Here is a 14,910-nt window from a genome sequence, read left to right as displayed (position 1 = left end):
AATCCCTCAATAGATCGTTCCATCCATACAGCTGTGCTTGGATTACTTTCGGAATGATCAGAATTTAAATCAATTTGAAATAACGAAGGTGTAAGTAACAGACATAAGCCTGTATAAGGCGGCTTCCTCTACGTGTTCTCTGTTGTGCAGCAGAATTACTGCTCTGACTTACAGAGACGGAATATAAGCGCTTTATTGAAAAAAAGAAAGGCTTTGCCTTCAGGCTTGAATAGGGCTGAAAAAATAGATTATGATGCCTATTACTTAATTTACATTACTCATGCAGATTTGGGGTTACGGGCGGAATTTCAATTTATTTTTATCTGGAACACATTTTGTGTAATAGTAACCTGTGGGCATTTCTTTTCACTTATGCTGTCTCTCTAAATAGAACCGTATTTGCGACATGCAAAACGGATATGTCAAACACTGAGTTCACTTCACTGCCAAAAACTTGTTAATTGCAGAGAGGGTGGCGGTTATCTTGCATTAATGAATGAGTGTTCCAATCCTCCTCTCCCATAAAGCCGGTGGCATGCCATTTGGAAATGAGTTACTCCATTATGATCCAGCCTGTCTTCTTATTGTGTTTAATTGGGAGAGGAGACTAATAACTGGGTGAGGATGCAGGTAGGGAGATGAATATACTTTCTCTGCGGAATTATGCATTTTATATTATAAAAAAAAAATAGAACAAATAAGTATTTATATTCAATCACACATCATACTTATGGAACAGGTTGAGAAATTGTGTGTCGCTGTTTTTTTTGGGGGTGCGAGTATTTATTATGGGAGCAGACCTGAGAAAGCAGCTATCTAGAGGCCCTCAGCTGCTTGAGAGATAATTTATCGCTGATCAAAGTGAAAAGAGATAATGTATCGATTAAATCAAGGCAATCTGATAAAAAAAATGGATTTTTCAAGTTACTGAAGTTTCTGTTATCAAGCCTCACTGACACAAAGCATTTCTGTAAATTCAAACAATTCTAAATCAAAGGCCTTCATTCATCACAGGGCGATGACTCTGATTGCCTCTGTATTTCTTTATCAGCATGTGGTACATCATATTAGGGCACTCCTGTTTAACATGGGCTGGTGTTGTGGGTGCAGCTTCGATTTGGTTGTGTGTAAATAAAAGGGGTTGGGTTGTTGGTCCATCCTCAGTCCTCTTTGAGGACCTTTTCTTAGTTCAGATTCTATTTGAGGGTTTTAAATTATTTTCATCTGGTAAATATAAGTATTAAGTTTTTGCCATCCACACACTTTGACATGCAATAAAAAAAAACACTAACCATGTGCTTTGGCCCAACCTGACATGCAGGCTCATACAGATGAAATAGCACCAGTATCACATATCACACATCGTTTCAAATCTTTTAAACCTATTTGACTTTTATAAGCAGCGGCCCACAAGGGAATCAAACTCAGTCTTTAAGCAAAGTGTGTCACCCATTCAAAAACAAATGTTGAGGTGGAGCCACGTTATAGGGATCCACATGCCCCCAAGACAATGGATCCATCTGTGGGCTTGTTGCCCAGCAACAGAGGAGCTGGTGTAGGCAGTAAGGGTTTAAATGGATACAGTGCTTCATCATCTAGGATTTTAAGACATTGCAAATTGAACTTTGAAAACAAGACTCTGTAAAGGAATATTTATTTCAATATTTAATCTTAAAACAGTAGAAAGGCGCTGGTGAAACACTCATGCACACAGTACTTCTGAGAATGCTGGTTGAATAACCACTAAATAAAAGTGATATTTACATACCTAATTGATCTGTAAGTATCAGGGTGGAAATGGTTGCATCTGTGCATACAGTAGGTTAATGCTAAAAATAAAAACAGTACTTTTGCATTGGTCAGAATGCTTTACAAGGTCACAGGGTGAATAGAGTAGTTAAAATGGGTAATAAGAGTAGACGTGCATGTGTAATTTCTATATAAGTTAACAATTACCAAATAGGATTTCCCGATCCAAAGCAAAAGCCTTTACTCAACTAGAGGAAAGGCTTATTTTCCTTCTTAAATTATTGTGACTTTATTATTGTAACAGCAACATAAAATAAATATTACAGCTTCACAGAGAACACAGACTTGCGGGATATGAGCCAATAACTGGTTTATAAAATGAATTAAAAACAACCTTACGCTATCAGAGAGGAGTGCCACATGCACATTTAAAGAGGTTACGCCGCCCAAACAAAAGACTAAGCAGAAGTCATAGCTACATGTTGAAACAATACAGAATGCCTGAGAGTCTTACTGAATTATATTTTCAGTTGTCACCATGCCCCTGGGTTTCTGAATTTCCTTTAAAGAAATGGGATTTCCCAAAGAAATTAATAAAAATTCCTCAGAATACAGAAAATCAAGTGTTTAGCGCTTACATTTTGAAGCTTGAAGCTGTTTTCACTGCGACTTATATTTCAACACAAATACTTAAAAGCAAATACATCTGATGCTAGTTAAAACTTCATGCGCGGGGAATGGTTTGGATACGGAACCTTTCTTCTAAAATGATTTCAATCATGAACAAGCCTGCTCTTTCTCTCAGGCTCTTTCCTATTTCCTTGGGAGCATCAACACACACGGTCATAGGCCTTTGGAATAAATGTCGCAGGAACCCGAGAGCAGTGCGGATCAAACCGGACCGTGAACGCACAGCGTGGCCCAATTCTGATGAAAGCGTTGCGCAGGTTCCTACATCTTGGGCTCCTCACACAGGGTACATCCAGGCTTCAGGTCGGCCTGCCTCTCCATTTGAATTGTAACCGAGTGGAAGTTGTAGGAGGAGATACAGGCCTGTGTCATTTCTCTAAGGACGGTCTGAGCGTCCACCGTCTCGTCTGTGGAAAGGAGAAGTGGACGAAGGAAAGGTCAGTGAAACAAAAGGTTATTACCCGCTGTGTGTAAAGTAGCTGTGCCTTAAAATTGTTTCAACTGAAGTACTAAAGAGCGACAAGCCTTCAAGCATTAAGCCTACATGCCTGTTGACATTACTGACGTTAATGGAGACGTTGATATACAGGAGAATAAATATTTGAAATTACTATCACTCGTTTATTATTTGAATTATTTAAATTCGGCAACTGAAGCAAAGATTTAGAGAAGATATTCCTTTATTAGTCCCACAAGGGCCCTCTAACCAGACCTGGAGGACATTTTTGCCAGAATGAAGGCAGTGAAGTGTTCCACTCCGGCAGCGCCATCTCACCTATGGCCACGTGGGCGGTCAGCACAGTCTGGTTCATGGTGAGGGCCCAGATGTGAAGGTTGTGGACCGCCTTCACCCCCTTCACCTCCAGAAGGCTATCTCGCACCTCGCCGTACTTCACCCCCGCAGGAGTGCCTGAGTCGTACAGGGAAATGAATGGTTTTGTGAGGCGGTGAGGAGGAATGGGGAAAGAGAGGCGCACACTCGGCGTGCAGTCATTGAGGAGAGGCTCACCGTTCATCAGGACTACAAGAATGTCCCTCAAGATGGTGAAGGTAGTGCACAAGACAAAGATGGAGAACAGGAAGGTGCAGATGGGGTCCGCGATCTTATATTCTGGCTGAAAGAAAGAAACAGACAATACATTGTATCTTGCCAAAGGCATCAAAGACTTAAGCCTCTTAATAATTACTGATACAATAACTACTTAAGGGCCACACATCAACAAATGAATTTAGTTCAAAGAGCTGCAGACGGTCACGCTTCTAGACCTCCCACACTTTGAGAGAATCCTTACCTTGAAGAAGATAATAATGGCGCTGAGTAAGACGCTGACGCTCTGGAGGAGATCTCCCAACACATGGACAAAGGCCGCTCGTACGCTGGCGTTGTCCTGCTGAGACCTCCCTCCTTAGAAAAGAAGTCCAGCAACAATGCATTAAACAATTAATCAGTGCGTATGCTGAAAGCATCTTCATTACTCCTCCAAAAGCACATTTTCGCACCTCACGTTTTTATTAAACATCAAAACGGACAACTAAAATGATAAATTATATAACTTTTAAGATTCACATTCTCAGCTATATTCGATGTGTGTGCAATTCCCCATTCAAATAAATAGACAAAAATGTTTAAATCTGACAGAAACTGAAAGCATACAGATTCATTCTAGAAAATGTACCACGTTCAGATATTGACGTAATGTCACTGTGGAGGAAGCGGATTAGCGCATCTGACAGAAACTCTAACCAACTGCCACAAAACATTTCTGGATGATAGAACATTTGAGTCATCTAATCTGCTTCTATCCTCAGATTTTTGACACGCGCACATAAAATATTTGAGCAATTACTGAAAGCCATGGAATGAGCAGGAGCTCAGGATGAGTGATTAAGATCGCAATTTAGAATAGAGTAGAATCCGCTTTTCAACAAACCTTGGAAAAGTATGGATCTTTTTTGATTTGTTTCATTAAAATGTTAAAGCCAGCAATTTAGTATGGTGTCAGACTTTGAACAAGCCCTGATCTTTTCCACCTTTTTAATGTATTATTGGCATTATTAATAAAATTCTAAAGCCAACAATTGAGCTTTTTGTCCAGCATTCAAAACAAACCTCTGTTCACAAATTGCTTTTTTTAGCATTTCCCTGCATCATGAAAAAAGGTTATGCATCATTTTGTCACTTACTTCTCAAGCATGATTGTTTTCTAAAAGGAACATACCATTAGCAACCACGTTTTTCTCGGGGTCTGCATGGTCATCTTTCTGCTTCGTAGCGCGATCGTGCTCGTTCCCTTTGTGGCTGTGGCCGTGTGAGCCCACTCCCCCGTGACTGTGGCCGTGGCCGGACTGGTGCAGAATGAGGGCCATGCTGACGGCAGGAGGAACAAATCATTTTCAAAGCAGGAATCGAACCAGCTCTAAATATAACAGACCATCAAAGTAGATGTGGTTTTGACCTCTTTTCTGTATCGGCCTTAACAAAAAGATCCAAAGCGGATCGATAAAAGCCGTATAAATAAGAACAGCGTGTGTATTTCACTCACACGATATTAGCCAACAGAGCACAACCAGAGGTAATGAGCATGATGGTGCCCTCGATGGTGTAGTCATTGCTGACGAGGCGCTCCACAGCCAGGTAAACCAACACTCCTGTTACCAGCCAGATGGTGAACACGGACAGCAGAGAGCCCAGAATCTCTGCGTGGGGGAACAAATGAGGAGGAAAATAAATGGCGAGGAACATTTCAAGAGGCGCCGAGAAATACTGACTGAAAGCTGCTCCACACAAGAGTTTTCAGCTCCAAAAAACAAAGAAGAAACTTTAAATACAATGCTATGGTAACGGTAAATTAAGTGACAAGAAGAGTCTTAAATTGTTAGATGTAGAGATAGCTCCAATTACAGATTTTAGTCCGATGTTGATAACCATAACATTATGTCCGCTTAACACCATAACACTTTGCCCCTGTGCTGATACTCCTGCAGGTAGTAATACACGGAGTATTATGTACCTCATACAATCCCGCATCAAAGCCCACGTACCTGCGCGATGCCAGCCGTAGCTGAGCTTGTGAGTGGCAGGTCTGGAGGAGAGCCAGAGGGACAACAAGCTGATGAGGAAGCTGATGAAGTCTGCAAGCAGGTGGGCAGCGTCCGTCATCACCGCAAGACTACCTGCTAAATAGCCACCTTCGGAAGGACCATAAAGCAATATAGATATTACACTGTTGTACTGCTGAAATGATCCACTGATACTGGGAGGTGTAAAAAAACAAACAAAACAAAAAAAAAGACGAGGGGAAAGTTTGACCTGGCGGAGTCACAAGTACAAAAGATAGTTGACTTTTGTTGAATAAACCAAAAATGTCACACATTTTGGAAAAAACAGCAGCAAGACTTACCAATGATTTCACCAATCATGAAAAGCAGGCAGATGACAGAGACCACATACAGCCTCCTCTGGGCGACCTTCTTCTCCCGCTCACGATCCTCCTGTGCGCTGCTGTTGTCATGGCAATGCTTGATGCCACCAGTGCCGTCTATCTGCAACGCCATCTGGTTGGGCACACTGGATGCACATTTAAAAAAAATTAATACATGTTGTTTTGGCAGATGAAAGTCTTTGGAACAACAAAAAAACAAACAAGTACACACACACACAACCAAGGAAGGGAGGAGAAGGGAATTTTGGGACTGGGGTCAAAGTAATGAAATAAACAAAAGGTCCCTTTTTTCTACACACGTATCCCTGCCTAACACAGTCAATCCCTAACCAGCTTACCTTTCTATGGCCAAAACTACAGGGGTGACCCCCGCCCAGTAACAAAAATGTACCTACGTGATGCAAATGTACACCCATGGGCAGAACTACCTACCCCTTCTCCAGAACTCAGGTAGAACACAACGGGATCTCACCAGACAGGTTTCAACACAAAACGTCTTTGACAGGCCATACAAAACACAAGGGGTCCCTCTCCTTTCTCCTTTTTCGCTGCAGCAACTAGGCTGGTTTATATAGGCAGTTAGCCATTACTCCCCAGGTCTTCACCGGCCACGCCTCCTCGCCAACAGCCAACCAGCACCAATCAGCTGCTCAATTAGGGAAAGGGCCAACAGGTTTGCCTGATTATATACACTGGAGTCAATCCCAGCTTGCATCGGGTGAGATGTGGGGGTACAGCCAGCCTGGTCGGGGCTGATGTAGAGACAGACCACCGTGCACAGAGTCACCAACTAACCTAACCTCAGTCGAGAACATGCAAACTTCACACAGATAGGCCCCTTGATCCCAGGGCCCTTTGGCTGTGATGTTACACTGCTAACCACCACGCCGCCCGCAGATCAGATCAATGAAAAAAGTTCATTGCGCATAGTGCAGCAGACCCGGTTAATCTGATATATAATTGTGCACACCTTTCCTTTCAAAAGGGTATTTTTTTTCCTGTCAACAGAATGAAAATATTTGATTTGTTTATAGCAACAAGTAAAACTTTTTTTTTTTTTAATCCCACAGGCAATATCCTAGAGGGGAGACTGCAGGGCCCCTCCCAGTGTCTCCATCATGGTAAAAGTGCACTTTTGCGCTAGTGACTGTGGTTTGCGCACTGCTTCTCGGACCAGCGAAGTAGCACCGTGTGGAAAAAAACCTAAAAAACAAAGCCCAGTTCATGCACAAGGGAACGTGGGCAAAGGCAGTGCCAACAGCACAACTGCATTCAGGGACGCCGTTTTTAAACGTTTAATATGCGTCACTAACCTTGGGTCTGAAATAAAAGTTTGATTTAAGCTCACTGAAGCATTTCAGACAAAGCCGAAGAAATCATTATCGTTTAAATAAATATTCTAATCCAGTTTAGCGCAAATAAAAGAAAACAAAGTTTACCTTGCCAAAGCGGTGTACGAGCTCCTCAAATCCGAGACGAGTCCCGTTCTTTCCGGATCCTTCTTCTTGAACATGATTAACTTCTTGGAGTGCAACTAATTTAAAAGTGAACCCTCACAATTTTAAAAACCGACAAGCCTGAAATAAAAAAATATTTAAAAAAAACAAAACAAAAAAGAACAATGTGATTTAAAATATACGTCCAAGAAAGCTGAAGTTGCGTTCATCCAAAAAGGGGATATGGAGTTCTTGAGAGTTCCTGTGAAAGTTGCGTGGACTCCTTGTACATCTGACTGTGGATCAAACACACGCGACGCACACAGCCTTGTGATCCACGCTGCCGACGCGCACCGTGTGCAAACAGATCCCCGCCTGCAGCGCTTCCGAACCAGCACAGACTCCTCGCGGATTTTGGTTTAATAAAAGACCTCCAGTGCTCCGGCTGTGTACAGTAAAACAACTCTAGCAATGCCACGTTTTCTTAGATGTAGCGCTAAAAATGAAATGAGATGTAAAAGTTCGAGTATGCACTAATTTTCCCAATCAAATGAGGGGGGCGGGGCACTACGACTTGACTCACTGTGGCCCCGCCCACATTTAGCAGCCGGCACTCTATTATTACACAACCAAGGATCGCTTACGTGACTCCATCACAATTGTTTTCTGTGTCCAGGCTTCCTCTTCTCAGCCGTAGTTCTGTTTTATTGCGGAGTTTGCTCTAAAGCTTTTGAATATCGGCTCCCACAAGTCCAAAGTTGTCCCTTGTGGATTTGAAGCCACATAAAGGCATTCGTGTGTGACGTCACGAGTTATCCATGGAAGTGCGCAAACAATTTGACTTCCATTACGAGGCCTAGTCGCAGGTGTCCAACTGTTTCTCTTCTTAAATCCTATGACTGGATGGTTGATATTTTGTATAGTCCTTATATATAATTATACATTTTATTTTTTGAGAAAAAAACTGACTCAAAAGCAGTTTATATTTTCTGTTTTGAATACACGGTTTGTATTTAACGTCATCTTAAAGTACCTTGCCAGTGGTGTCACATGGCCAGATGATGGACGTGATCTCATCGAGTTTCCAATATAGTGTACAGATTGATCATATCTGCATCCTTGAAAGAAAACTACCAGCGATTGCCTTCAAAAATACAACACATGGTGGCGACAATGAGCCGTGATCAGAAATATATAGAGAAAAAATATCTGTATTATGAGTTCTTCTATTACCGTAAGTTCATTTTGATGCCAGTACTTTAAAAAGTGAAATTTTGAGTACTGTAGTATTTCTATTTGTACTTCAAGCTCAGTACTTATTCTTAAACTGTAACGATCCTACTTGCAACACTTTTTATGTAGTTGTATTGAATATGAAGTCTTGTGTGTCTCCGACAGCAGTAAAAAATATTGTTTGCAAATTGTCCAAATGGTGTTGATCTTAGCTGAAACATCAGATAGAAAAACACAATTCCCTCTCCCGTCCCAAAACAAACAGTATAGCATTAAATTCAATATCAAGCTGGTAGGTGGTGAAAAAGTGTTTAACATAAATAATTCTGCTCATTCACAAAGCAACTGTTGACGTCACAGGTCATACAACTTAAACCCGGCTCTTCGTTGTCTTTGGAAGTCGCATTTGGGACATGGGACAATTCGCACAATGAGACTAAAAGGTAGCTTGTTTTTTATTCCTTTTGAGTGTGGTGACGTAGGTTTTCTTGCAGAGGAGTCTGTTTCAACTCTTAAAAATAGCTTTCTATGTGTCAATGTGGCTATTTGGGTTGATACTGTGGAGTCCACAAAGTGGGCCTATGTTTGGTTTACCAAGGCGTGTGTGTGTGTGTGAATAGATGGTGTTGCTAGGGGCGGCAGTGTGAGGGTAAAGTAGCACGAGAGGGGGTTAGTTACACATGGTTGTTCACACTGTTCTTAAGCTCCTCGCCCTGCAATGAGCCACCCGGGATCACAAGATCTGCACTCCCTGCATCCTCCTCAAGTACACAAAAAACAACAGACGTTAGATGTTAGATCTTAAGATGTTATCCCCCCATGGCAGCTGACAGCCTCCTCTCCATCCTAATGAACACTGTCTATGTGTGTGTGTGTGTGTGAGTGCTTGTGTAAAAGAACCCCCTCCTCCCAAAACAAAGTGGTAAACAGCTCCAGGTCATCTGGACAATGCACTGACGTCAGACCTGCTCCGCCAACATGCACATGCACTCCACAGTGCTGAGAATGCAAGGGAGCGAGAGTTCCCCATAAATCGTCAGAACTGCAAGTGATCTCATAACAGGAGGAGAAAGAGAGACCGGACGAGGCTGCATCTGCGCGACAGCTGAGAACAAACACCTGACATGATGGAAGTGGTCCTGAACAGACTGCGGGACTTCTCCTGCAGGACGTCCACCTTCGATGATCGCCAGCCGGCGGGACAGGGTGCACGCAGGGACCCTCAGAGCAGGTCCGGGTGCACAGCTGGAGAGGGAGGCAGAAAGCTGGACATAGAGAGCGCACTGGCCTGGCTGCGAAGGGAACTGGTAGGACTGGAGCTCTGCTGAGGTCTTACTCTTTCCACATGAAGTCCATGTACCTGTGCTTTTGCTCTAAATTTACACCATTTACACCACCTGGTCATTCTGAATGACAGAAATAGACTAAAAACCTTCTTATTCAGGTAGGGTTTTTTTACTCAATGTTAAGTGCTTCCTATGTTTTAACTGTTTTGCTGGCTCTGTGGCACGCCAAGATCTATTGATGAAGAGTGCGTTATGGATAAAATACATTAGGATTATTATGCTACTTTATACTTAGATACTTAGATGTTATTGAGCGGCTATTGTACTTTCATTCTACATACAATACATTTTGTTAGACTTAGAAAGATAAAACGGTTACAGTAAGAAATGTATGACCAATTAATAGTGTTCTAAATATGGGGACCAACATCTTGTGAGATTTAGGTTTTTGAAATAATCATTGCATTCACATGAGGTATTAAAAAGTTTAAGGTGGCTAATTTTAGCTAATGTCAGCTATAACTTTATCTTTAACGTTGCTGTGCAGCAAACATTAGGGAGTCCATTTATCTCTATTCGACAACCCTTGCTAATGTTTTAGCATTTAGAATTATCTGGATTGTTTCACACTTTACAGGCAACAAGATTTAAATGGTGTCGTTGTTGATAATGTGCAGGGTTCTTATTTGGAACCGAATATTTCTTACATTGTGGTATCGGCCGAAGGTCGAGTCCTAAGGACAACAAAAAGACCTTCTGGATCATCCTGTTTGCTTTTGTGTGGGAAGGTATCGGCCTTTTGTTCCTAAGATGCATGTCGGTCATGTTACTACAATGTCAACCCGTTTTTTAAAGAGGCTGTGTGTGTGGTCATGTGTCCAAGTGTGTGTGTGTGTCTGTTTGCACCTCTGTGAGCGTCTGTCTAAGGCCCATTGTCACGGCCTAGTATATCACTTGGCATTTAGTGCGTTCACCCGGACGGCTCGTCATGGTAACCGAGTCTCCTCAGCTCACAGGGGAGGAGAAACAACGTGTCTGAGTAGGAGCCCGACAAAACGACAGTAAGAACAGAGCCCCCCCCCCCCCAATCCCAGCCTGCAAGCAGCAATGCATGACAACATCTGAATGTTGTTCCTCTAGAAGGAGTGAGAAGGATTGGCCACATGAAAAAAGCCAAGGCAATGATCGAGATCTTCCAGCATCGAGCTCAAGATCCGTTTGGTAGCTGTCTTCAAGCTTTTGAGTCATAAAGGACAACAGTTTTTCTGTTTTTGCACAGTTTTTAAGTTAATTCTTGACTGTAAAAGCCGCCGTTGACCAAACATAACACCTTCAGGTCAATAAAGTAACTGTTCAGGACGTCTGATCCCTTCATGTTCTTTCAAGGGTTTTAAAAATATATAATTTTCTTGTTTCAAAGTGTGTATTTTGATCTTTTTATTTATCTTGAAGTAAAAGCAAAAGCTTTGTGTCCATGTTTTTTTTTTCAAAGAAATCCCCCAAAAGGAGAGATTCTTTTGGGGGATTTGTGAAAGATCCAACTTCTCTGTTAAGAATGCAATTAAATTTGGGCAACAATTGAGCACGGTTAGAGATGTGCTCTGTCCATCCCTCTAATTAAATCCCAAGGGTATTTGGTCCGTGTTGGAGAAATACATTTTATTACAGCCAGAAATATGGCAGGAGTTTTTTGTGTTATCCACATAAAAATGTTGAATTTGGGTGGTTTGGAACAGAAGAAGGTGCGCAGGCAGATGCAGACACACACAGCGCACAGACACACACAGTGTCCAACACATTATTTGAAAAGGGCTGGAAGAAAAAGGTTCACGTTTTTTCTTTCATCCCTCAACAAAGGCGGTAAAACCAGCATCTTTCAGTCTCAACCTGGTGCTGTAATTACCAGAGAAAAGAAATGCAAATCGGCCCTGAAGGTTTTTTGTTTGGTACATTCTTCACTCCTTGGGGCAAACTTGGACTCTGAAGTTGGTGGTGGAATTCTGAATATCTTATTTAGACAGCAATTAGACAGCCTTTCATAAAAAAGGGAAGAAATAGGAGGGCAGAAGGAAGCATTTGCATTTGAAAGAAAGCAACGCTGGAATGAAATGCCGTCACACTGAGCAGTAACCCGCTCAGCTTGATCAAGACATTGTGAAATTAGTGAAATTGTGATGTTCATTTTTCTTTTATCAAATGATATTAGGATGTTTTTTTTCCTTTTGCTCTCACTAATCATTTTGTGGTGTGTGCATGTGCAGGTGGAGATGCGCTCGCAGGACCAAGCTCTGATCCGGCAGCTGATGGAGCTTCACTCAGGCATCCAGGAGCTGAAGCAAGAGTTGGCTGAAGAGGAGCGAGAGGAAGAAACAGACGAGGAGGAGGAAGAGGAGGGCAGCTACTGGGACTCCGAGAGCGAAAGAGGAAGCAGCAGCATCTACTCCGGCTCGGGGGAGGTGGGCTTCTCCCTTTCTCGCCTTAAGGCCGCGCCGACCTTTCACTCGAGGGTCTTATCAGACAGGGCGTTCAGCCGGAGGAGCTCTGTGCCGTGACAATTCTGACTATCAGAAGAAATCTAACTTCCTCTAAGACAGTCGACGAACAAAACACCTGGAGAAAGATACATGTTTGTAGCTTCCCATCATAACCCTCCTCTCCTCCCTGCTCCCGCTTACTAACAAGGACAAGGAAAGCCCTAAATGTCACTTTAGTGGCTCCTTTAGCTTGTTGATTCTGCTTTCTTAAATAAATTATGGCATTGTAGAGAAAAACACATAGATTTCTGACAAAATTCTTTGGAATTGCAGTTCTACACCTGAAGGGTTGGGAGTCCTTAGTCAAAAATAACCACCTGAGCAGCTCCTTTCCACCGGCTGGGAGACTTCGTCATTTATTCTTCACCTTACATTTGATATATTTATGTTTTTTTGTGTTATTCTAATGAAGCGACATGGTACTGTACTGAATAATATTGCACAAGCCTGTTGTTCGTGGACCATAAATAACCCGCTGAGAGATCCAGCTAGCTTTGCTTAGCATAGAGATGGTTAACAGAGGGAGCAGCCAGCGTGACTCTGCCCTTATGTCACCTTCCGTTTTTGTAAAGATTAGCTTATAAGTATTTTGTTGACTCCCCCCCCAAAAAAATATTTAGTCTCGATACGAGGCTAAGCAAAGCAAAGCAGCTGGGGGCTGCGGCGCTATATTTATCGACAGGGAGACCAGAGTCTTCTCATCTAAATCTCAACGAGATGGAGAAGCTGAGTTTTCCAAAATGTCCAGCTATTCCTTAAATTGAGTACATAAGAGGTTGTTGTAAATCTTGTGTTGGTCTTGGTCACTATTGTATGTAACAGTTGCTGGTGGCACAGAGCTGACAAATGTTGAGGTTTGAATTTGCGTTTTTTAATTGTGTATTGATTTTATGTGTGTAAGTGCTGAAAGCTCGCTGAGGTTTTAACAACTCCAACTGCATGCACATTCGATTAAATTCAGCAGTGGGACCGCCTGGAGTATACTGCATTTGTATTGCCCACATATGGCAATGAAGCATTTTGCTGACAGTGCCATTGTGCCGTGTAGTCGTGAATATCTCTTTGAGTAATCAAGTATTTGGGAATTGAATAAAATGGAGTTGGTTTGGAGTTTAACAACCAAACCTTAACTTCTAGCTGTATTTCAAACAGGCTGTTATGTGCCGTGCGCTGTGCCAGTACATTAAACATGAATTCACTCATGGTGCAAATTTTATTTTTTTGTCAAATTACAAAAAATGTCAACATCATATTGGGACAAAAGTGTTTATAGTTTTTACATTCATTCATTCTTTAGTACAACTCTGCATAAGTGCAAAATATCTCAAATTAACAACGCCAGCATCACAGAACAGAAAGCACATGTTGTCCTTCTTTTTCCTCCTACTTTACGTGCATCTGGTGTCTCTTTGTACCATGCATGACAAACATGATGACAGCTATCACCAGCCAATGCATTTGATCTTTGCTGTTGGGTTCCAGCCATTTCCTTGCGTTCCACGGGCTCCATGGCATTTCTCCACCTCTCTGAAGTCTTCTCCGAACGGAAAATGGCATCACTGCTTGGGCCAGTTACTGCTGATCATCCCCCTCCGCTTCCACGCCTCCGAAACTCTCCCTACGCAGCCTTTGGATCTCTGTGTTGAGGCCCAGCAGCGTCTGAGCCAGCTGGAGGTCCTGTGAGCGCATCTCCAGCTGCAAGACACCAATAAAAGTAATCTGAATTAGCATATTTTAGATGCCAGGACACGAAAGGTTTCCTCCGACTGTCATCATACAAATACATAAACTACCTTCAAGAAATGACCCCATCAATGGATCAATTGGAGACATTTCCGGTTATGTCACCTGTTGCAAAACTAGCACAATATCAAAATCAAAACTCACCAGTTCGGACCTCAGCCAGGTTATCGCTCCGTCTATCTGCGCCCTCCGCAGCTCTTCGTTGGCTTGGTGACTCCTGCTCATGCTGACCGGTCTCACAGCGGAGCCAGCGTCTTCAGGGTTCCCCCTGGACTCTCCGGTCGCCCTGAAGGCATGAATCAATTTGTTTTTAATGTTCTCCAGAACCATGGTGGACAAAGTATCCTCGCTGTGACTGTCTCGGTCCATGCTGGGAGGAGAAGTTTGTTCCCACCTCACGTGTGGCCTCCCAGCACTTTCTCAAAACTAGGCTGCTACACACTGTCTCTTAAACTGTGAGAAATCTAGACCTCCACCTCTTCTGATCGTCTTCCTCCTCTCCTCATGTGAACAGGACTCCGCAGCACAAGCTTCTATTCAGTAGCTGCAATCATCCCTTTTGCCTGCCTGGTGTTGAACTGGCTTGTTTTGTCATTGTTACTATGGAGAAAACTGCCCTGCGACTGCATGTGCCCCATCTCCTCCTCCTCCTTCTCCTCCTCCTCCTCCTCCTTTCGGTAACCCTAAGAAGAATGGTTGAGGAACTCGGACAAAGACCATTGTTGCCTCCAAAAAGAGCTGAAGAGACCTCCCCCCACCACCACCACACCACCCTCCCCCTTTCGGCTCTTTCTTT

At 42.8% G+C, this 14,910-nt stretch overlaps 3 protein-coding genes across 3 annotated transcripts; 1 reads left to right on the top strand and 2 right to left on the bottom strand.

Moving 5' to 3' along the window:
* Nucleotides 1-1,652: 1,652 nt before the first annotated feature.
* Nucleotides 1,653-8,156, bottom strand: slc30a8 (solute carrier family 30 member 8). Its single transcript, XM_040189496.2, has 9 exons — nt 7,322-8,156; nt 5,841-6,007; nt 5,482-5,628; nt 4,983-5,136; nt 4,659-4,807; nt 3,732-3,844; nt 3,449-3,554; nt 3,215-3,349; nt 1,653-2,846 (listed from the first exon to the last, which is right to left on the bottom strand). The coding sequence occupies exons 1-9, from the start codon at nt 7,393-7,395 to the stop codon at nt 2,701-2,703; spliced, it is 1,191 nt and encodes a 396-aa protein (XP_040045430.1). The 5' UTR covers nt 7,396-8,156; the 3' UTR covers nt 1,653-2,700.
* A 1,357-nt stretch (nt 8,157-9,513) lies between these two features.
* LOC120826195 (uncharacterized) lies at nt 9,514-13,574 on the top strand. Its single transcript, XM_040188276.2, has 2 exons — nt 9,514-9,858; nt 12,099-13,574. The coding sequence occupies exons 1-2, from the start codon at nt 9,676-9,678 to the stop codon at nt 12,387-12,389; spliced, it is 474 nt and encodes a 157-aa protein (XP_040044210.2). The 5' UTR covers nt 9,514-9,675; the 3' UTR covers nt 12,390-13,574.
* aard (alanine and arginine rich domain containing protein) lies at nt 13,571-14,808 on the bottom strand. Its single transcript, XM_040188277.2, has 2 exons — nt 14,259-14,808; nt 13,571-14,066 (listed from the first exon to the last, which is right to left on the bottom strand). Exons 1-2 carry the CDS (start codon nt 14,481-14,483, stop codon nt 13,944-13,946), a joined length of 348 nt encoding a protein of 115 aa, XP_040044211.1. The 5' UTR covers nt 14,484-14,808; the 3' UTR covers nt 13,571-13,943.
* Between the last annotated feature and the right edge of the window lie 102 nt (nt 14,809-14,910).

This window comes from Gasterosteus aculeatus, chromosome 10 (genome assembly GCF_964276395.1).
Source record: "Gasterosteus aculeatus chromosome 10, fGasAcu3.hap1.1, whole genome shotgun sequence".
In the NCBI taxonomy this organism is placed as follows: Eukaryota; Metazoa; Chordata; class Actinopteri; order Perciformes; family Gasterosteidae; genus Gasterosteus; species Gasterosteus aculeatus.
The sequence above is the reverse complement of the archived record's forward strand: the minus strand, read 5'-3'. Positions and strand labels throughout refer to the sequence as shown.